This window comes from Aspergillus ambiguus (genome assembly GCF_047715705.1).
Source record: "Aspergillus ambiguus strain CBS 117.58 unplaced genomic scaffold BDV59scaffold_12, whole genome shotgun sequence".
In the NCBI taxonomy this organism is placed as follows: Eukaryota; Fungi; Ascomycota; class Eurotiomycetes; order Eurotiales; family Aspergillaceae; genus Aspergillus; species Aspergillus ambiguus.
Genome location: NW_027395525.1, coordinates 160,115 through 181,972, shown reverse-complemented (window position 1 = coordinate 181,972; position 21,858 = coordinate 160,115). Strand labels below are relative to the sequence as shown.

The 21,858-nt window shown below is 48.9% G+C and overlaps 2 protein-coding genes across 2 annotated transcripts; one reads left to right on the top strand and one right to left on the bottom strand.

Moving 5' to 3' along the window:
- Positions 1-734: 734 nt before the first annotated feature.
- Positions 735-19,165, top strand: nrps1 (nonribosomal peptide synthase Pes1). Its single transcript, XM_073691885.1, has 8 exons — positions 735-1,435; positions 1,491-1,907; positions 1,974-2,276; positions 2,328-13,467; positions 13,522-13,901; positions 13,950-14,607; positions 14,665-16,292; positions 16,345-19,165. Exons 1-8 carry the CDS (start codon positions 929-931, stop codon positions 18,970-18,972), a joined length of 17,661 nt encoding a protein of 5,886 aa, XP_073548708.1. The 5' UTR covers positions 735-928; the 3' UTR covers positions 18,973-19,165.
- On the bottom strand, positions 19,165-21,330 carry BDV59DRAFT_19129 (MFS transporter). Its single transcript, XM_073691876.1, has 4 exons — positions 20,817-21,330; positions 20,676-20,767; positions 20,277-20,608; positions 19,165-20,212 (listed from the first exon to the last, which is right to left on the bottom strand). The coding sequence occupies exons 1-4, from the start codon at positions 21,191-21,193 to the stop codon at positions 19,358-19,360; spliced, it is 1,656 nt and encodes a 551-aa protein (XP_073548707.1). The 5' UTR covers positions 21,194-21,330; the 3' UTR covers positions 19,165-19,357.
- Positions 21,331-21,858: the final 528 nt, after the last annotated feature.

Below are 21,858 nucleotides of genomic sequence, written 5' to 3'. Positions count from 1 at the left end.
AGCGATCCATGGCATTTTATGTCCTGGTGACCAGAAAGGGGAAAGCAACTGAGCATGGGGCAAATTTAGACATCTGGTGCGCTTTAGGAAATAATGATAGTAGTAATAGTAATATTAGTAGCAAATGGGTTGTTTGCCTGACATGGGTGCCTCTTGTTGCGTAACTCCATTAGGGTAAAAGTTTGAAAACCGGCTGTCTCATGCATTACGAGAATCGAAAGTCATGAGCCAGTAGAGCCTATTGAAAGCGCCACAGTCCGTTCATTATGCCAATAAGGGCTCAAGGCCTGTTCGATGACTCCTGTCGCCCTAATAAGCTCCAGCTGTATTGTGGATAGCCAATCCTCCCCGAAGATTCTGTAGATTCAGGAAGAGCTCTCAGCAGTGTGCATGCCTGACCTTTCAGTATTCGTATTGTATCATTTTGCCAGTGGTCTAGATCTATTACAGACCATCTCAGACATGACCGGGATCTTGCATACGGATTACCTGTTTACAGCTGTATATCTCTGGGGTTCCTGTAGCGTCTGCTCCACCCCGAAGGATGCTCCAAGCCAACCGAGTAGCACTGCAGATAGGTCATTTCCCATTGGGTTTGTGCTGACTTTGGTATTTGAGCCATAGAGCCATGTTTCATACCGGATGTAGTAACGATGACCATGTCGTCAATGGCTCCTGACAGGAGTCTGGTCATTGGCCACTGAATGGTTCCCAGTCGTTCTATTTGTGCACAAGCGGCAGGCCCTGCTTGCGGAGAAATAAGAATTTAGTTCCTTCAGCTGATTTTTGGAAGGGGTCCTGATGATTTGTTTTGATTTTCAATTTAAAGATAGAAAGGGTACATCATCCCTCCAGATTCGTGCTCTTACACGACTCCTCGCACCTTTCGTTTGTATATAGAAATTCTCGGAGCGATATCCATCCAACCATGGCCCGGCAAGCCTCATGCTGTCTTCCCAGATTCAGCCCCTCGTCCATCGACAGTCCCAGGCGTCCTGTATCGATGAGAACGAAGACGAATCCTTCTGAAACCCTCCAATTACTCTCCTCCTGGAAACAAGGACACTTAAACTCCCTCCTGCAAACCGCGTGGGCTTTACTGCTATATCGATATACCGGGTCTGAGGATGTATGCTTTGGCTACCAGAACCTGGATGGCGAAGGTAGTTGCGGCACAGAAGCACTAGACTCGGCAAAACCGTCAACTTTCCACCTTACGGTCAGGGAGCAGGAGAGCATCCAGCACATTCTGAGAACCGTCGAGCACACGGGATACCGTACCGACAACTCGGCAAGGGGGGCTTGGTTGGAGGGATCTCCCACCGACTACAGGCTCTTCAACACGACTTTGATGGTCCGAGTCTGCAGTGGTTTGACGAGAAATGCACGGGATTCGCTTGTGCAACCAGCTCTGTTGATCACTCTCCCAGAGGAGGTATGTCCCGTGCAACAAGGATTTCAAAAAAGACTGTCTGACCTATAGTCATCAGTGCCGTGTCCGTCTTCACGTGAAGATAATGGAGCAAGATGTCGGCATGTTCGTAGAATGGTGGAACAATGACCTTTCTACGGAGCAGGCAAAAAGCATAGCTGATTTTTTTGAGAAAACTCTTCACCGGTTACTGTCCAACGAGGACATCGTGGTGAGTGATCTTAATGTCCTTTCGGAACTGGACTGGTGTCGGATTCGCAAATTCAATTCAGTCCCTCCAGAAAGTCCCGATCGCTGTATCCATGATGTTATTTATGAACAGACGCTTCTTCGTCCCGGGAGGGAGGCTGTATGCGCTTGGGATGGGAGCTTGACATACCAAGAATTGGATTCTCTGGCCTCCCAGGTAGCAGCCTACCTCCAAATGCACGGAGTAAGACCGGAATCTAAGGTTGCCCTTTGCTTCGATAAATCGGTAAGTTGCTAAGATAGTATCTTCATATTTTGTATTTCAGATACTGATATATTATTCTTTATCTAGAAGTGGTACATTGTGGCGGTTCTTGGGGTCTTGAAAGCTGGTGGTGCTTTTGTACCCCTAGATCCTACTCACCCGACATCTCGTTTGCAGTCTTTGGTGAGGTCTGTAGATGCCCGTATCATGTTCTGCTCTAGAAATAGAGTGGACAAGCTGGGTGATATTGCAGAGCATCTAGTACCATTGGATGATGATACCATCGCTGAATTTGCACATATCTTGGGGGACCCCATGCCGCCCCCCGAAGTACAGGGTTGTAATGCGGCATATGTAATATTTACTTCCGGATCAACAGGCGAGCCTAAGGTTAGTGTGGAAAAATTATATCGCAAACTATTTTAACTGGATCCTGCACAGGGAACTTTGATGGAACACAAAAGCTATGTGGCTAGCTCGGTGGCTCACGCTCCGAGGTTGCGCATCGACTCTGAGTCTCGTCTCTTACAGTTCGCAGCACATACATTTGATGCTAGCCTGGTCGATATATTGACCGTCTTAATGATTGGTGCCTGCATATGCATACCAAGCGAGGAAGAACGGCTGAATGATATTGTCAAAGCGATCAATAACACGAGGGTGAACCATGCTTCGCTGACGCCTTCATTCATCGACTTCATCAACATATCCGACGTCCCCGGACTTGAAACCCTGGTATTAGTCGGGGAGGCTATGTCTCAATCGCACATAGAGACGTGGTCAAAGATTAATCTTCTCAATGGGTTCGGACCCACGGAGTGCGCTGTCACAGCTGCCATAAATTCAAGCGTTACCATAGGCACAGACAGTAGGAATATTGGTCTTCCAACTGGTGCGCGCTGTTGGATTGTAGACCCGCAGGATCATAATCGGCTTGTTCCTGTTGGGTGTGCGGGTGAAATGCTTTTGGAGGGTCCGACACTTGCTCGATGCTATCTTAACAACCCAGAAAAGACCGCTGAGTCTTTCATTTATGATCCAACATGGACGAAGGATGATGAATCCAGGGCTCCTAGGCGCAGATTCTATAAGACAGGAGATCTGGTAAGATACAACTCGGAGATCGGCTCACTGACGTATCTAGGACGGAAAGACACGCAGATTAAGGTTCACGGACAACGTGTCGAGTTGGGAGAAATTGAAGATAGTCTTAATGCCGACTCGAATATAAAGCACTGCCTGGTTATACTTCCCAAGACAGGGTTCGCAGAAGGACGTTTGGTGGCGGTCATCTCTTTGGCCGCCCACATCAACGACGATACCGATGCTGAACCGGTACCTCTGAAACTGGTCGAAGACACAAGAAAATTGTCAATCATATCAGATATTCGCGATAAATTGTCCGAACGTTTACCAACTTATATGGTTCCATCCGTATGGCTATGTGTTGAGACCATTCCCACTCTGACATCGAGCAAGCTTGACCGGAAAGCAACTGCAAACTGGATCGGGAATATGGAAAACGACCCTGAGATCCGGAACCTCCAATCGAAAACAGGGCTACATGAAAATCCTTCGTCGTTTGGTAATGCGATGGAGGATCAAATAGCGACGATATGGAGTCGCGTCCTCAACATTCCGAAGTCCCATCTTGCTCTCGATGAGAGCTTCCTGAGTCTAGGGGGTGATTCCATTGCAGCAATAACGTGTATGGGATTTTGCAAAAAGCAAGGAATTGGAATTACTGTACAGGAGATCGTCCGAAGCAAGTCAATCAGGGAGTTGGCAACACGGACAAAGGAGATTGAACAACCAGTTGTTTACGAGGAAGTAGTACAGCAACCATTTGATCTCTCGCCGATACAAAAGCTACACTTTATGGCACGCACCGAGGGACAGGGGCATTTCAACCAGAGCGTTCTAACTCGCTTGAACCAGCTGATTAATGAGGGCGATCTTCGACGCAGTATTGAGATCCTGATCGATCGACATTCGATGCTTCGCGCTCGACTCGTTTCCTCGGGACCTAAAGGAGGATTCCAGCAGATCATAAGCACAGATGTTAAAAGCTCATACCGATGGAATATACATCGGTCCACCAGCACCGAGACGATCGAACAATCTGTTGCACAAAGCCAATCATCGATCAACGCTTTTTCCGGTCCCATGCTTGCAGTAGACCTCTTTTACGAGGAAGGACAAGGCTTGATATTGTCAATCGTCGCCCACCATTTGGTTGTCGATATTGTGTCGTGGAGGATAATTCTCGAGGATTTGGAGGAATTATTGCTAAATGGACATGGAGCCTCGCTCGAGCACTGCTCGTTACCCTTCCAGACATGGTGTGGGTTACAGAACGAACGAAATGAGGCTTTGGCAACTGAGGGTAGGGCCAGCTTGGAAGACATCCCAGCTCCGGAGCTGGCCTACTGGGGAATGCAAAATCGCCAAATTACTTACGGTGATGTGGACTGTGAAGGATTTGAAGTTGACGAAGGAAACACTGCATGCCTACTCAAGGACTGCCATCAGAGCCTGCAGACGGAACCCATTGATATATTCCTTGCGACACTTCTACATACATTTGGACAAACCTTCGCCGATCGAAATCCACCTGTCATTTATAATGAGGGGCATGGTAGGGAAGTGTGGGATCAGACCATAGACATATCGCGCACCGTCGGTTGGTTCACTACCCTCTACCCTGTTCTGGTATCTGGTTTGGTTGCGGACGACATAGTTGAAACTATCGTGCATGTTAAAGACCTGCGCCGAAGAGCCGTGGATAATGGTCGACAAGAATTCACACAACGTATGTCGGTTGGGGATGGCATTCATGGGCGTGCGCATCATTGTCCGATGGAAGTATCCTTTAACTACGTTGGACAGCATAGAGACCTCCAACGCCAGGATGGTCTCTTCCAATTGATGAATCAGATGGCTGGTGAGACTGGTCGAGGTGGAGGGGCTGCAGATTTTGGTGAAGACACGCCGAGATTCGCACTTTTTGAGATCTCGGCCATGGCTGCCCAAGGGAAGCTTCGGTTTACATTTTCTTTCAATCGACACATGGCCCATCAGAATTCCATTAGAAGCTGGATATCACGCTGCCATGAAACCCTGAAGCAAATCGGTCCGAAGTTGCAAGCTTTGACAGCAAGACCAACTCTGAGCACTTTCCCAATGCTCTCACTTTCTTATGAGAAGCTTGAGAGTATGGCTTCAACAGTCTTGCCTAGTATTGGAATTGAGTCTTTTGATATGATCGAAGATATCTATCCTTGCACGCGGATGCAACAAGGGATCTTGCTCAGTCGCTTGCGGGATGAAGCGTTCTATGCTGTGCACAATACGTTTGAGGTCAAAATTAGGGATGGGAAACCCGATATAGATCGACTGATGAACGCTTGGCAAGCAGTTGTTTCACGGCATCCATTACTGCGTACCGTGTTTATCGAGGGAATTACCGATGGAGACCTGTTCTGTCAGGTTGTTCTGAAATCATTCGATGCCTGCCCTGACTATGTAAGATGCTTGAGAGATGATGATGTGGTGGAAGCTCTGGATGGACAGACCTCCGTGGATTTCAGCGGAAGACGACCTCCTCACAGATTCACAATCTGTGAATCAGCTTCTGGAAATGTGTTCTGCAGGATTGAACTTAGTCATGCCATCATGGACGGGTCCTCAATTTCCACAATACTTCGGGACATGCAGCTTGCTTATGATGGCACATCAGAATCTACCCAAACGCCAATGTTCAAGAATTTTGTTCAATACTTGTGGGAAGTTCCTAGAACTCCCAGTATCGAGTACTGGCGAACTTATTTGTCGGATTCTGAGCCCTGCCATTTCCCCAACCTCAGCGATGGTGAAGTCTTGTCGAAGAAGTTCAAGACAATACATTTGGGGCTTAACTTCTATGACAAACTGCAGGAAGCATGCGAAAGAAACGGGTTCACTCTATCGACGGCATTCAGTACTGCATGGGGCCTCACTCTTCGTTCTTTTTGTGCCTCTAACGATGTGCATTTTTGCTATATGGCATCTCTGAGAGATGCACCTGTTGAAAATATTGAAGCGGTTGTTGGTCCTGTTATCAACATTTTGACATGTCGAATGAGAATGTCCGATAACTTGTCTCTGAAGGATGTCATGTCTAAACTACAGCATGATTATATGGAGCATTTGCCTTACCGGCATACTTCGTTGATCGACATTCAGCGTGACTTAAAGCTCTCAGAAATGTTGTTTAACACAGGTCTATCCTACAGGAAACTTCCGCCATCGGACTTTAAGGCTAGTGGAAGCATTCAATTCGTGGAGCTAGGGTCAATCTACGACCCTGTCGAATTTCCTGTCTTCGTCAATGTCGAGGCCTCAGACAACAGTGCTAATGTTGATTTCAACTATTGGACGACTTCACTGTCAGACAATCAGGCTATGAGTGTGGCTAAAACGTTTGTGCAACACTTGGAAGAGATCATTCATTGCCCGGAAAAAACATTGGGGCTCATAACAGGGCTGAGTGATTGGCATACGCAGAAGATCAAAACGTGGAATGACTCTGATCTTGAGGCTGTCGGAAAATGTGCCCATGAAATCCTCAGTGAGAGAGTAGTATCCCACCCGACCAAGCATGCCGTTGCAGCTTGGGATGGAGATCTCACATATTCGAAGCTTAACGAGCTATCTTCTGCGCTTGCAGCGTACTTGAACCAGATCGGTGTGGGTCCAGGATCTCTTGTTCCAATAGATCTCGGCAGAACTGTCTGGAGGGTGGTTTCAATATTAGCTGTGTTGAAGTTAGGGGGAGTTTGTGTTCCAATCATCGGAGGCCGTCTGCATGAGGTGCTGAATGAAGACCTTTGCAACGAAGTACAGGTCGCACTTGCATCTCCCTCTAGCACCCACTTACTCGAGGTAACAATACCTTATGTCATTCCAATCGATAAGTCTCTTTTTGATTTCCTCCCGGCGACCAACGGGAATGTCTTACCCACTCCGAAGCCGAAGGATAACGCTTACGTTGTCTTCACATCTGGCGATGGTGCTTGTTCAAGGGCCATTATACTTAACCACCAGGACATATTGACAAGAGCGAAGAACTTCACTACGGCGATTGACATGGACTCCTCCACAAGACTATTCCAGTCGTCTGATTACACCTCAGACATGTTCCTACAGGAGATGTTTGGTGCCTGGTCAGAGGGTGCTTGTTTATGTATTCCGGCTAATGCAGACTTGGAGAACCTGCCATCTTCAATAAATGACTTGCGTTCGAACATGGTTAGCACTGTGCCATCACTAGCAGTCCATTTGAGACCATCAGATGTCCCCCAGGTCAACACCATGGTACTTTACGGTGGGATCACCAACGCAAAGATCAAAGAAAGGTGGGCTGAAAATGTGCAGCTTCACACTTTCTATGGCACTACTGAATGTTCCTCAACCTACATTCATGTCTCTCGCTCTCTTGCATCTACTGGAATGGCAAGCGTTGGATCGGCCATAGGTGGCAGGTCGTGGCTTGTAAATCCACATGATCCTGAGTCTCTGGTTCCCATCGGGTGCGTTGGTGAGCTAGTAGTGGAAGGCCCTCTCGTATCAAACGGTTACTGGAATGATGACGAAAGTACGAAACAAAACTTCATTGAGAGACCCAAGTGGGCGTTCGATTTATGGAATCCAGAAATGCAGCATCGACGAATGTTCAAGACTGGAGACCTTGCACGATATACTTCCGATGGCCAGTTGGTATACATGGGAAAGAAAGACTGCCAGGCTAGGGTCCATATGGATTGGTGGAGGAAATACCTAGCTGACATTGAATCATGTCTGTTCCCACAGTTTCAACATGAAGAGACCCCCAGATGTTTCTCTTCATTTACTGCCACGATCAAGAATAGCGAAGAAATCCGGATCTTCGTCCAACGCCTTGGGACCGATGTTTGTTCTCTTTTGCAAGTCATTTGGGGCTTAGTTCTTCGATGTTACACTGGGTCAGAGGACGTTTGTTTCGGATATTGCCTTCCAGGCCGAGGACAGCTAAACAGAAGCTCTACCATAATAGAAGCTCCTTTCAGGTTGCATCTAAAGGATGATATGATTCTTGAGGATGTTGTGAAAAAATCGGCGAGGGATCTCGCGCGAATGTCGCAGCACCGGCTCCCGCTAACGGAGATCTGTCAAAGGCTTGACATCGATGGGACTCTGTTTAACACTTTCTTCAGATACAGTGATGTGACGGAGAATACAGACAGGAAAGGTGTCTTGTCCACGCCTAACGGCAACGATCAGAGCAAAGGCATAATTGGAGTCAATGTGAGGGACTTGAGACCATCAATTCAGGTGCTGTTTACATACGCAAGTGATTGTTTATCTCAGGATAATATTGCGGATATCAGTAAATGCTTCGAGCATATTCTGGGCTCTTGCGTTGGCTCAACTGCTTGCCGCATAGGCGATATTGAATTCATCACCGAGCACTCTTGTGAACAGATACGAAAGTGGAACTCAATACTTCCCACTCGGCCAACAAAGTGTGCATACGAGATTATACAAGAGCAGGTCTTGAGACGTCCACTGGAACCTGCAATCTGCTCATGGGATGGAGAATTTACTTATGCAGACGTTGACCTCTACTCGACACGGTTAGCGCAGCACCTGCGAGAAGTTGGGGTGAAGGCCGAAACTTTTGTGGCTTTGTGTTTTGAAAAATCCGCATGGGCGATTATTTCTCAAGTTGCAGTGCTCAAAGCAGGGGGAGCATTTGTTTCTCTTGACGCTTCGCATCCAGAGGGACGGTTAAGGGCAATGGTCGAAGATATTGGCGCTCTGGTCGTCCTGTGCTCTCCAAAGTACAACGAAAACGTTTCGGCCATCTCTGCCACGATACTTTCTGTATGCGAAGCGACAATAAGAGCGCTCCCAACTCTCACTTCTGTTGTACCTCCCGTGCATGCCAGGATCAGTGACCCGGCGTACGCTATTTTTACGTCGGGGACTACCGGGAAACCAAAGGCAACAGTAATTGAGAATGTTGGGCTCAGTCTGCTTTCGCTATCAGTTGCTCAACAATACGGATTCGGCCCTGGAACCAGGGCAACACAGTTCTCAAGCTACACCTTTGATGTCAGTATACTGGAGACCATTGTTATTCTCATGAATGGTGGTTGTGTCTGTGTTCCCAGCGAAGAAGAACGCATGAATGACTTAGCTGGGGCTATCAGAAGGATGGAAGCCAACGTTTTGAGCGTTCCCCCATCGGTAGCCAACATCTTGGATCCCAAATCCGTCCCAAGCCTGAGAACGGTGATTGCGGCAGGCGAAAAAATAACACCAAGTCACATTGAACGCTGGGCGGATCGGCGTGTGATTAACGGGTACGGACCATCCGAAGCGACCATATTGGCCACATCCTGCACAATTGTGGACGAAGCAGGAAGGCGACTTACTAGAAACTGTCATTCGATTGGGACACCTCTCAATGGCAGAGCGTGGGTGGTCGATCCTCATAATTACCATCGTCTTCTTCCAGTTGGTGCAGTGGGCGAGCTGGTTCTTGAAGGTTGCAACGTTGCAAGGGGCTACCTCAATGACGAAGAAAAAACCAAAGAAGCTTTCATCACAAGTGCCCATTGGATGAAGCATAATGGTGTATCAAGCGTCCTCCAATGCAAAGAACGTATGTATCGCACTGGAGACCTCGTTTATTACAACCATGACGGTTCTCTTTCTTTTATTTCCCGCAAGGACACGCAAATAAAGCTGAATGGTCAGCGGGTCGAATTAGGAGAAATTGAGCAGCAATGCCTTCGTTTTCTTCCACCCAGCGCTAAGGTGGCTGTTGAGCTGGTGACACCAGATGTCGGAACCGTGGCCAAATGCCTTGTGGCATTCTTTACAGTAACCGCTGAGATGTACGCCAAGGGTAGTCCGGCATGCGAACCATCCTATGGAATTCTCCTTTGCATGGACGAAAGTATTAGAGAAGCCGTGTCAAGTCTGCACGCCGGGTTGAGCGAATCGTTGCCCTTAGGTCTAATACCGAAACTCTTTGTTCCAGTACAGCGCCTGCCAATTTCAGCGTCTGGAAAACTTGACAGAAAAAAGCTCCGGTCCTCTGTGGAGCACTTATCTAAAGATCACTTGAAGGCATATGGCATATCAACCACACAGACAAGACAGATTCCGGAAACAGAAGCCATGGGAGTGCTCAGAGCCGTCTGGGAAGAGGTCATCGGTCTCAAGCCAGGCTCTGTTGGTGCTGAAGATAATTTCTTCGGAATTGGTGGAGACTCGTTCTCTGCTATGAAGCTCGTCAGTGCAGCAAAATCCCGGGGAGTTTCGATGAAAGTCACTGATGTATATGCCAACCCCATCTTCATCGACATGGCCAGACATTGTGAGCTCTCAAAGGCAAGAGAATCAAATCGGACGGTCCATCCCTTCAGCCTTCTCCCTGACTCAGTCGACTGCAACTGTGTCGTGCAGGAAGTTGCTGATCAATGCTGCGTGGCTAGAGAGTTAATCTCCGATATCTACCCCTGTAGCGCGGTGCAAGAAGGCCTCTTGACGTTGTCCCTGAAAGAAAGAGGTGCATATATTGCTCAGCCGGTATTCCGGCTCGCGGATAATGTCGATATTGAACGATTTATGGCAGCGTGGCAACAAACCGTTAATGAGATGGACATTTTACGGACCCGCATCATCCACACAGACACGATAAATTTCTTGCAAGCTGTACTAAAGGAAGATTCCATCTCATGGAGATTCTTTGCAACATTTGACGAGTTTGAAGCGGACAACTTTGAGCATTCAGGATTTGCTGGAGGCCCATTAACAGGATACGCAATCGTGAAGAAAGGCTTGTCGCCGGCAACCCACTTCATTTGGACAATTCACCATGCGCTCTATGATGGGTGGATGCTGCCAGCAGTATTTAGGAGGGTTGAACAGATCTACCACAGGATGTCAGCGGACAGCACAATACTTCAATATAAGCTGTTCGTGGACTACCTAATCCAAAAGGAGATGCCCGAATCCGAGGAGTTTTGGAAGTCATACCTTTCCAATATGGGATCTGTTCCATTTCCGCAGAATAAAAAGAACTCATCAAACTCTATTCGGGTGGGAAATACGCAATGCAAGAGCATGAAACTTCCAAATTCCACTGACAATGGTGGCATAACTCTTCCAGAGCTGATTCGCGGTGCATGGGCAATTGTGGTGTCAGCACATACTGGATCAAGCGATGTCTGCTTTGGAGAGACAATAATGGGGAGGAACATCGACCTAGATGGCATTGAAAACCTTGCAGGCCCGGTTTTGACAACGGTGCCCACCCGAATTCACGTTGACAACGGTATCTCGACCGCTCAGTACCTGCAGAACATACATCAGTTGACCAAGGATATGTTGCCGCACCAACACGCAGGTCTGCAGCGGATAAGAAACATTAACAGTGCTACCTCTCTTGCCTGTGATTTCCAGAACCTTCTCGTTATACAATCAGATGAAGGAAAGCTTGACGAGAATCTTTGGGTTCCAGAGGGCAACCGAAACACCAGCGACTTCTTCACACACCCACTGACAGTCGAATGCAAGATCGCAGAGTCAAAACTTGATATCACTGTGCATCATGATGAAATAGTGCTGGATAGCTGGACAACTGAAAGGATGATACACCAATTTATCTTCGTACTGGACCAGCTCCTCGCACGTCCAGCTGGTGATACAAGAAAAGTCGGAGAGCTGGACGTATCCAGTCAACTGGACAAGGAAAACATAGAAGCATGGAACCGACGAGAGCCGTTATGTCTCGAGAGATGTGTTCACGATATGATTTATGAACAGAAGCTGCAACGCCCGAAAGCCCCAGCTGTCTGCGCTTGGGATGGTCAGCTGACTTACGATGCGATGTTCGATCTCGCATCTTCTTTTGCAAAATACCTGACTTCTCGTGGAGTTGGTCCGGAAACAATAGTTCCGTTTTGCTTGGATAAGTCCCTCTGGGCAGTGATCAGTATATTGGGTATTCTGATTGCAGGTGGAGGATTCGTCCCACTCGATCCATCCCATCCAACTTCCAGACACAAGGAAATTCTAGAAGAAGTTGATGCTCAAATGATTCTATGCTCTCCTCATTATCAGAATCGATATGCAGGAATTGTGAGATCTATCATCCCTGTCAGCAAAGAAACAGTGAAAGCGTATGGTTCTATTTCGAAGAATGCTAAGCGCTCCGCAACTGTCAAACCATCGAACATAGCCTTCGCTATCTTCACTTCAGGAAGTACTGGCCGCCCTAAAGGAATTGTCATTGATCACAAATCTCTTGCTAGCAGTGCCATGGCCTTTGGGCCAATTGTGCATATGGACAACGCCTCTCGAGTATTCCAGTTTGCATCGCTCACGTTCGATGCTGCGGTCATGGAGGTACTTGCAACATTGATGCACGGTGGCTGTATCTGCATCCCAAGCGAGGATGAGCGGCTGAATGATGTCGCTGGTGCCATTCGCCGAATGAATGTCTCATGGACTTTCCTGACACCTTCAATTGCAAGCATTCTTGAACCCTCCGCAGTCCCATGTTTGAAAGTTCTCGTGTGTGGAGGAGAGAAATTATCTGGCGAAGTGGTAACAAAATGGGCTCATCATGTGCAGTTGGTAAATGGATACGGCCCGACTGAAACAACCATATTTGCTGTCATGAACGATGTCTCTGCAAACCCCGAGCCGTCATGTATTGGATTCGGCATACCGTGCACACTGACGTGGGTCGTCGACCCTGAAAATCATGACCGATTGACTCCTTTAGGTGCAGTCGGAGAGTTGGTTTTAGAAGGTCCTGCACTGGCGAGAGAATACCTCAAAAGTCCAGAGAAAACAGCAGATGCCTTTGTGAGCGAACCGGCCTGGATGAAGTACTTTCAAACCGCACAAGCTTCTCCGCGAAGGATATACAAGACAGGAGACCTTGTGAGGTACAACTCAGACGGCTCAATAGAGTGTATAGGTCGCAAGGACCACCAGGTGAAGCTTCATGGCCAGCGTTTGGAACTGGGGGAGATTGAGCACCGGCTTTATGAGGACCATCGGGTGCGACATGCTGTTGTGATAATGCCTAAGACTGGGCTGCTCCAGCAACGTTTGGTGACTATATTGTCTTTGGAGTCTCTAACTAAGGATAAGAGCATCATTTCGAATGACAGCTGCGAGCTTGTGGATCGTGATATTATGAATCTTGCGTATCCTCAGCTTACTGAGATTCAAGAAGGCTTGGAGCGTCAATTACCTATTTACATGGTTCCCCAAACTTGGGCTGTCGTCAAAACTCTTCCAATGCTTGTATCAGGCAAGTTAGATAGGAAGAAGATCACTGGGTGGATTGAAAACGCCGACGAGATGACATATGATCGAATTATGGAGGACTACGACAACATCAAACGGGGCACCCTTGAGGATAAGAAAGACAGTGATGAGGATTCCGTCGTGGACACACTACGCACAATCTTTGCTGAAGTTCTCAACGTCCCATCTCACAAAATCGATACACATCGTTCATTTGTGAGCCTAGGTAAGGAACTGGCAGATGCATGAAGGAGAATAGAATCTGACATACTCAATACAGGCGGAGACAGCATAACTGGAATGGCTGTTATATCAAAAGCTCGAAAACACGGCCTCAGCCTGACTCTACACAGTATAATTCAGAGCAAGTCAATGACAGAACTTGCGTTGATGTCTGAGAAGAAGGCCCAAATAGTTCAGACTGAAGAGAGGCTCGACCACCAGTTCGATCTCTCTCCAATTCAGAGTGTATATTTCAAAACAGCCTCTGAATTTGGCCGAGGGTCCCATTTCAACCAAAGCATTACTGTTCGTGCTACGAGGTATATACCGGTAGATGTGGTAAAGGGCGCCATTGAAGCTGTTGTGGACCGCCATTCCATGTTTAGGGCACGATTTGTCAAGTCTCGAGATGGTACATGGGGTCAACGGATTCTTACTGTAGGCCTTCGTCATCCAATAAATTTGAAATCACTGACTTTACAGCAGAATTGCGTCTCCTCCTACCAACTGCATGTTCACCACATCGCAAACGAGCACGAAGTCAGTTTCCGAACAGCTGAGAGACAACAATCCCTCGACATCCAAAATGGACCTGTGTTTGCCGTAGACCTATTTGAACTTCCGGATCAGCGACAAATCCTTGCACTGGTGGCTCATCACCTTTGTGTTGACATGGTCTCATGGCGCGTAGTTTTGCAAGACCTACAAGACTTCGTTGAATCCAGGTCTCTGTCCAATGAGAAGACAATGTCATTCCAAAACTGGTGTGAGCTGCAGGCTGTTAATGCCAAAGAAAATGGCCCGATCCAGCTTCCGTTCGACATCCGACAGCCAGATTTAATATACTGGGGTATGAGTGATGTGCGGAACGTCTATGGCGATGTCAAAATGGAGACTTTCATGATCGACCAGGAGGCTACATCCTTTATCCTACGTGACTGCCATCATGTCTTCCGCACCGAGACAGTTGAAATACTCCTCGCAGCTGTGATACACTCGTTCCGACACGTGTTCGCTGACCGAGAAGTCCCAACAATATACAATGAAGGACATGGACGTGAAGCATGGGATTCGAGTATAGACATCTCCAGAACAGTGGGCTGGTTTACCACTTTTAACCCGATGCATGTTAGTGGAGACAAAGGTGCGTTATCTCCCCCAAAAATCTAGATGAAATTGGCTAAACTAGAAGCGATAACAGATATTATTGACACCTTGAAGCGTGTGAAGGACTTGCGGCGATCAATTTCTGGGACCAGCAGATGCTACTTTGCGCAAGACATTTTTCTTTCCAGAGAAAGAGGTGGCCAGTCGAGTTTTCCCATTCCCCTTGAGGTAATTTTCAACTATCTCGGACAGCTTCAACAACTAGAACGGAGCGACTCTTTGTTTCAACATTTCGAAAGTACAAACGGAGCCGAAGTCTTTGGGTCGACGTCCGACATGGGTCCTGGGACACCTCGATTTGCTCTTTTTGAGATTTCAGCCATCATCATCAAGGAAAAGCTCCACATGTGCTTCACTTATAATCGACACATGAAGCACACAGAATGTATTCAGAAGTGGGTATTAGAGTGTAAGCGCATTCTCGAGGAAGATATCCCTGTTCTTCAGAACTGGGTGCCGGAGCCTACTCTCAGTGATTATCCATTGTTGCCAATTACTTATGAGGGGCTCGAAAACTTCATGAGAAACACGCTACCCAGAGCAGGGCTAAGGACTTGGAAGGATGTTGAAGACATATACCCTTGCTCGCCGGTGCAAGAGGGTATCTTGCTCAGTCAGCTACGGGATCCTCACGGTTACATGTTCCACGCCATTCTGGAGGTCCGGCATTTTGATGGACTCTTGAAAGTTGAAGCAAACAGGCTAAGAAAAGCTTGGTCAAAGATAGTGCAGCGCCACCAGATCCTGAGAACTCTGTTCGTCGATAGCTACTGTAAAGGTGGCTCATTCGACCAGCTCGTGGTGAAGGAGCTTGACAGTGAGATTCTTGAGTTCGAGTGTGAGGAGAGAACTGTTTTTCAGACGCTCAACAACATCAAGCTCGCAAATGTCAACGCTAAGCGGCTTGTTAAACTTCCCCAACAGTTTGCCATATGTACCACAACAAATGGACGGGTCTTCGTGAAGATTGAGCTCAATCATGCAGTCATTGACGGAGGATCCATTGACATACTCCTAAGGGACCTGCAATTGGCATATGATAACAAGATCCCCCAAGGACCAGGTCCTCTGTTCAGAGAGTACATCAAATTTACCCAAACCAGGGATCATGCCAAGGCATTAGATCACTGGGTAAGGTATCTCTCCGGAATCAATCCTTGTCACTTGAGATTTTTGTCGGCAGCGACTGTTGAGCGGCAATTAGGTTCTGTCATGATGGAGTTCGACCAATTTCCTGAGCTGCAGCTTTTCTGCGAGAAGAATTCTGTTACCCTCGCAAACATTGCCCTTTCTTCCTGGGCACTTGTTCTTCGGACATTTACCCTATCGGATGATGTTTGCTTTGGGTATCTAGCCGCTGGTCGTGATTCCCCTGTTCCAGACATTCAAAACGCTGTTGGTATTTTCATCAACATGTTGTGCTGCAGAGTCAAATTTGAAGAAAGCCAGAACCTACTTGATATATCCAGAACAGTACAGGAGGACTTCTTGGGAGGCCTGCCGTACCAGAATTGCTCTCTTGCCCAGATACAACACGAACTTGGCCGTCAAGGACAGATGCTTTTCAACACTGCCCTCTCTATCCAAAACCACTCTGCTTCGGAAATCGCAACAGACAGCACCATTTCGTTTGATATGCAACGAGCTCATGACCCAACTGAGGTAAGTCGTGCCAGTTTTCATTATACAGGCTCTGTGCTGATGTTAACCACAGTACCCGGTGACTGTCAACGTTGAAACGGCCAAGGGTAAAGAGGGAGTATTGATTAGATACTGGAGTGATGCTGTATCTGAGAGTCAGGCAAAGGATCTGGCAGACGCCATGGCCCAGGTATTCGCGCTGTTCGTCGAACGACCTCATACGTCCATGTCAGAATTAAGTGTCCGTGGCGAGACAGAGGGCAGGACTGTTTCAGACATCAATAGCCCACGGATTACAGATCTCGACGAGGACTACATACGGTCCCTGGTCGACAGCCGTGTCAAGGAAGTGATTTATCAAATGGTCAAGGACGGGGTGTTAGCCGTACCTCCACTCCGAGAGAAAGATATTCCGGCCCTCAAGATGCCCGACCATTCTTTCCCAACTGTGATTCCACAAGGCATAAAGTCATCAGATTCTGTACCCACTCTCACCGACAACATTAGAGAGCCAAACAGCCTTGAGAAACATCTTTGGAGACTCTGGAGCGAGGCTCTGGGTCTTTCGCCAGACACCGTTATACGACATGCCAGCTTCTTTAAACTGGGTGGAGACAGTATATCGGCAATGAAGATGGTGGGCGCAGCACGGCAGGAGGGCTTAATGTTGTCAGTTGCCGATGTTTTCGGGAACCCGGTCTTCGAGGACATGCTAGCTACACTTTGTTCCCGATCAAGCACTCCGTCTTCAACACCGGACATGTCGAACGAGTCGACCACTGAAAAATCGCTAGAGTCACCCCCGATGATCTCACGAACTATTTCTCCAGAAGAGGTGACCATTGTGAGGCCAATAGAGCTAGATGAAGCTTCTCTACAGGCCGGAATTTGTCCCAGGATTGGTCTCTTTAGAGGTGGTATTACTGATGTCCTCCCAGTCACCGACTTCCAGGCGCTGTCTCTGGCTGCAACTCTCTTCAAATCCAGATGGATGCTAAATTACTTCTTCCTCGATGGCAACGGACCGCTGGACACTAGAAGAATGACCGAGAGCTTCGAGCGGGTGGTCGATGCGTTCGACATTCTTCGGACGGTGTTTGTCTGCTTCCACGGTCAATGTTTTCAGGTGATCTTAAGAAAGATGCAACCCGAGATCTTCATTCACGAAACAGAGAACAGCTTGGAAGAGTACACCGCATCCTTGCAGCAGCGAGACCGGGACCAGGTACCGTGTCAAGGCGAACAGTATGTCCAGTTCTACATAGTGAAACAGAAAGGAACAGGACATCATCGCATATTGATTCGAATGTCACATGCACAATATGACGGAGTCTGCTTACCGCGCATCATGTCCGCTATCAAGATGGCTTACGAGGGCTGCACTATCCCACCAGCACCGTCCTTTTCCAACTACATCCGCATGCTCCCCGGGACAATCACCCCAGAACACTACCAACACTGGAAGAAAATCCTCCATGGAAGCAGGATGACAGAAATCATCCGACGACACGCCCCTAATTCCTTCCAACACATTGGCGCCTATGCAGAGCAGAAGAGAACTGTCGAGATCCCAGCAACAGCTCTCGATAATGTCACCATCGCCACAGTCATGCAGTCAGCGTGGGCGCTGACACTGGCGAAACTATCTTCCCAGTCAGACGTGGTGTTCGGGCTTACAACAAGCGGAAGAAACGCCACGCTTCCGGGCATCGAAAGCATCGTGGGGCCATGTCTTAATATTGTCCCCGTCCGTGTCAAGTTCGGCGAGCAGTGGACAGGGCTGGATCTCATCCGGCACCTCCAAGACCAGCAAGTCGCGAACATGACGTTCGAATCCCTCGGATTCCGCGAAATCATCCGTCAATGCACGGACTGGCCGGATTCGACATACTTCACCACCACACTTTTCCACCAGAGTCTCGAGTACGAAGGCGAGATGCAACTAGACGACCACACCTACCGAATGGGCGGCGTGGGAGTTGTCGACAATTTCGTCGATCTCACCCTGCTCTCCAAACAGACCAGCACCCAACACCTTCTCATTTCCCTCGGGTACTCGCTCAAAGGACCGGTCCAGCCAGGCTACGCCGCCAAAGTCCTCGACATGGTCTGCGAGACCGCCCAAACATTGCTGGCGAACCCAAGCATTACCCTCCCATCCCCGACGACCCTCCGTTCCCTCCCTAGTCAGGTAATCAATGACGTCCCCAGACAGTCCGACGAGCAGTTCCTCTCCATGAACCTCAACACGCGCAGTATCTCAGAGATCCTCGTCCACTCCGACATGGTCAATCGCATCTGGCAACAGGTCCTCCCCAACAAGAACCCCGAGCTGCCTCGTACCCCGTTCCAGCTGACCTCCTCGTTTTTTGAGCTCGGCGGCGACGTCCTCAACATGGCCCAGGTGGTGTGGCTGCTGGAGCAGGAGGGTCTCCAGGTCCATCTGGAAGATCTGCTCGAGCACCCCACGTTCCTGGGACACATGGCTGTGTTGGCGTTGCATAACGCAAAACAAGAACAACACGTCGAGACTACCTCCTCCGATCCTCCTTTTTCTTCTCTCCCCGCGACACCCCCTGGTTCTACAGCCAAGAGTGGGACATGGAACCCTCTAGGCAAGGCTGTCACATTAGCTCGGAAGCTCAGTAAGTGGAATATGGCATCGAAGAGCCGACAGAGCTTGGAGACGATGGGCCAATGATGACATGCTGTCTTTCTTTTGCTCGACTTTCCTTTGTACAGTTTGTTGTATACTTGTTTTGCATGTTTGTTCATATAGTGCATATTGTGGTCATCGCACATATTCAATGCTGTTTCTCTAATGTTTAATATTCGACTCTGCTTAATTAATATGCAATGTACTATAATAGAATAATGAATCAGGGCGCACAGGACACCGCCAATGCCATGTCCGGAACCTATGCACATGCAGTCATAATTTATGGTATCTCAACGCCAGACACTATGTTCCAACATATGCTTCAGAGGGTATAAGGAGACCAAACGGTCAAGCAAAAAACTTTTATCTCTTGTGCTTTCATGTGAACCACCAAACTCTCACATTATTCCCACGGCGGCAATCCGGATTAGTATCCGTAAACCGACCCGCGCGACCATTTCCCCCTCGCCCGGATCCGCTTTCCAAAGATGTAGAACAAATACGGGATGGGAATCAAGGCGACGGCCACGAACCCCAGGACACTCGACGCCCAGCCGACGCCGAGCCTGCGGAACATGATACTAGCGAATAGCGGGAAGCAACCCGCGAACAGACTCCGGAGGAAGGTATTGGCGGCAACGGCGCTGGCGGCGACTTTCTGGAAGGTGTCGATGAGATAGTTCAGGGCGGCCTGGAAGATGGTGAAGAAGCCGAAGCCTATGGACACGGCACCGATGATAGGGCCAATCCAGTGGATGTCCGGGTCGCCGGTCCAGCCAAAGATGAAGAGGCCCGCGGCGAAGAGGACGGAACCCAGCATCATGGGTGGGAGACGGGCTTCGGGCACAGGGAAGTTGTTGTTGGCCTTGAACCGTTTGATGTAGAACTTCTGGTTGAGGAGGTTGACGCAGGCGCCGAAAAGAATGCCCACGAGATAGGCGAGAAAGGGGAGCGCGCCGACGACCTGGTTCCAGCCGCGGACTTCTTGGAACTCGACAGGGAAGGCGGCCAGACTGAGGTAGAGGATTCCGTAGACGAACGAGGCGTACAGCGCGACGAGGAAACAGATGGGTGTGGTGAGAAGGGCGAACGGCCGGATGAGGTACTTGTTTCCGAGCTCCTTGAACGTGACATCCCATTCTTCGTGCTTCGCGTGGAGAGCCCAGTTGCCGCTGTCGTAGCGCAGTCGCCGGGCTTTGTACACGAGGAGTACGGGCGGGTAGCTCTCGTCGAGGAATATAACGTCCAGAAGTAAGAAGAAGAACATCATGATGCCAGTGATCTGTGTGCCAGGAATTTTAGTACCGTACCGCGGGAGGTTATTAGGGCAATTTCGAAGCACGCACGTATTCCGTCCATCGCCATCCCAGGTAACTTTGTACGATGGCGCCGCCGACAATTGGTCCAAGGACTGGCCCACCCACGACGGCCATGGCGTATCCAACAATCGCAGCACCACGCTCCTCGGCTGTCCAGATATCTCCCAGCACGCCGCCAGTGTTCGTTACTGGGGCGGAACCGAAGAACCCAGTAAAGAAGCGAGTGAGCATGAGGGTCTGCAGATCTTTGGCGGTGGCGCTTCCAAACGAGAATATCGCGGCTATAAAGTAGGGCGCTAGCACGGCGGGTTTGCGGCCATAGACTTCGGATAATGGTGCCCAAACCAAGGGGCCAAGACCTGCGTCGCAAGACGAGAGGTGAGTTATTGATCGCGAAATGCGGCGGCGGGACATGTCACGACTCACCGAAGCCAAACAGAAGTAATGTGGTGCCAAGTGTGCTAACTTCCTCGCCGACATGGTACTGGTTACTCACTTGCTGCGTGCCCGTCGAGAAACTGTGGCCATGGTTAGTATTCCGAGTCGCGATAGGAGTGTCCACCTTACATAGAGCTTGCCCAGGTGGCGCCCATTGTTGTCAGCCCATATAATACCGTCGTCACGGCCTTCTTCCCAAAACTCCAATTCATAGGTCGATACGGATCATCAGGGCCCTCAAAGTCAACAATCACATCGGAGGAGGTTTTGGTGTGCGAAAGTGGATGCGTGAAGCGTGCGGTCTGGCCTGGTTCGCGACTTCGGATTCGTGAAATCACAGAATGCGCTCGATTTTCGAAGACCGACAGCCCCGAGGCGGCTGTGCTCTGCTTTTCCAGAACTCCATTGGGATGGTCGTCGCGGCGGGTATGCTGTTCCTCCAAGGAGTTTATTTCGTCATCGCTGGAAGTCCGCGGCGAAGGAGTCTCATGTTCGTCTCTTGTCATGACCCCCGGAAAGCGTCTGAGTATTCGCGATATCCTGTTCCCAGTGGATCGCGAGAAACAAGCTTGAGTAAGGCGCACAGAAATATTTTTTTTATTATGTACAAGAAGGACCAAGAAGAAGTGAAATGCGCGTCGGCTGGCCCTCTAGAGGATTTTACTGAGTCTAGTGCAACGCTTTGGCTATTAAGACGTCACACTGATCTGGTAAAAAAAAAGTCTGGGTATGTCCGAACGATTTCCCTCCTCCGTCGCCGATAAGAGACAGGAACCATGCCTTATAAAGACAGTCCAGTTCCAGTGCATCGGCGACTGGCCGAAGAAAGCCGTCTTAACCGGGCCCGACAAGTAATCGGACGTCCGACAGTCCTAGTTCGTGGGGCTTTAGGAGTGGAGATCGGTTCCATCCGATGTCGTCGACTGCCGACACTAGGCACTTTAGTGGAAGGATGATGATGCCGGAGTAGTTCTGGCTCCATCTGAAGCAATTGAGAAGTGGTGGCTCTTTTTGGAGAAATGCGGGAATTCATCCTAGGTATCTCGTGGTAACACATCTGTATAGAAGGGGTCAATTGACTATCTTAATCGACTGTCTTTCGCTGTGAGCGTACCTGGAATGTTGGTATAGCCGGAATGTTATCCGAACCCGGGCTGAAGTGGCGACCGCC

Coding starts and splice junctions, on each gene's coding strand:
- nrps1 (XM_073691885.1), top strand. CDS start 929: ATGGCCCGGCAAGCCTCATGCTGTCTTCCCAGATTCAGCCCCTCGTCC. Junction 1,908..1,973: donor CCCTTTGCTTCGATAAATCG/GTAAGTTGCTAA, acceptor TTCTTTATCTAG/AAGTGGTACATTGTGGCGGT. Junction 14,608..14,664: donor GCATGTTAGTGGAGACAAAG/GTGCGTTATCTC, acceptor AAGCGATAACAG/ATATTATTGACACCTTGAAG.
- BDV59DRAFT_19129 (XM_073691876.1), bottom strand. CDS start 21,193: ATGACAAGAGACGAACATGAGACTCCTTCGCCGCGGACTTCCAGCGAT. Junction 20,768..20,816: donor GCCACCTGGGCAAGCTCTAT/GTAAGGTGGACA, acceptor CCATGGCCACAG/TTTCTCGACGGGCACGCAGC. Junction 20,213..20,276: donor GATGGCGATGGACGGAATAC/GTGCGTGCTTCG, acceptor CCTGGCACACAG/ATCACTGGCATCATGATGTT.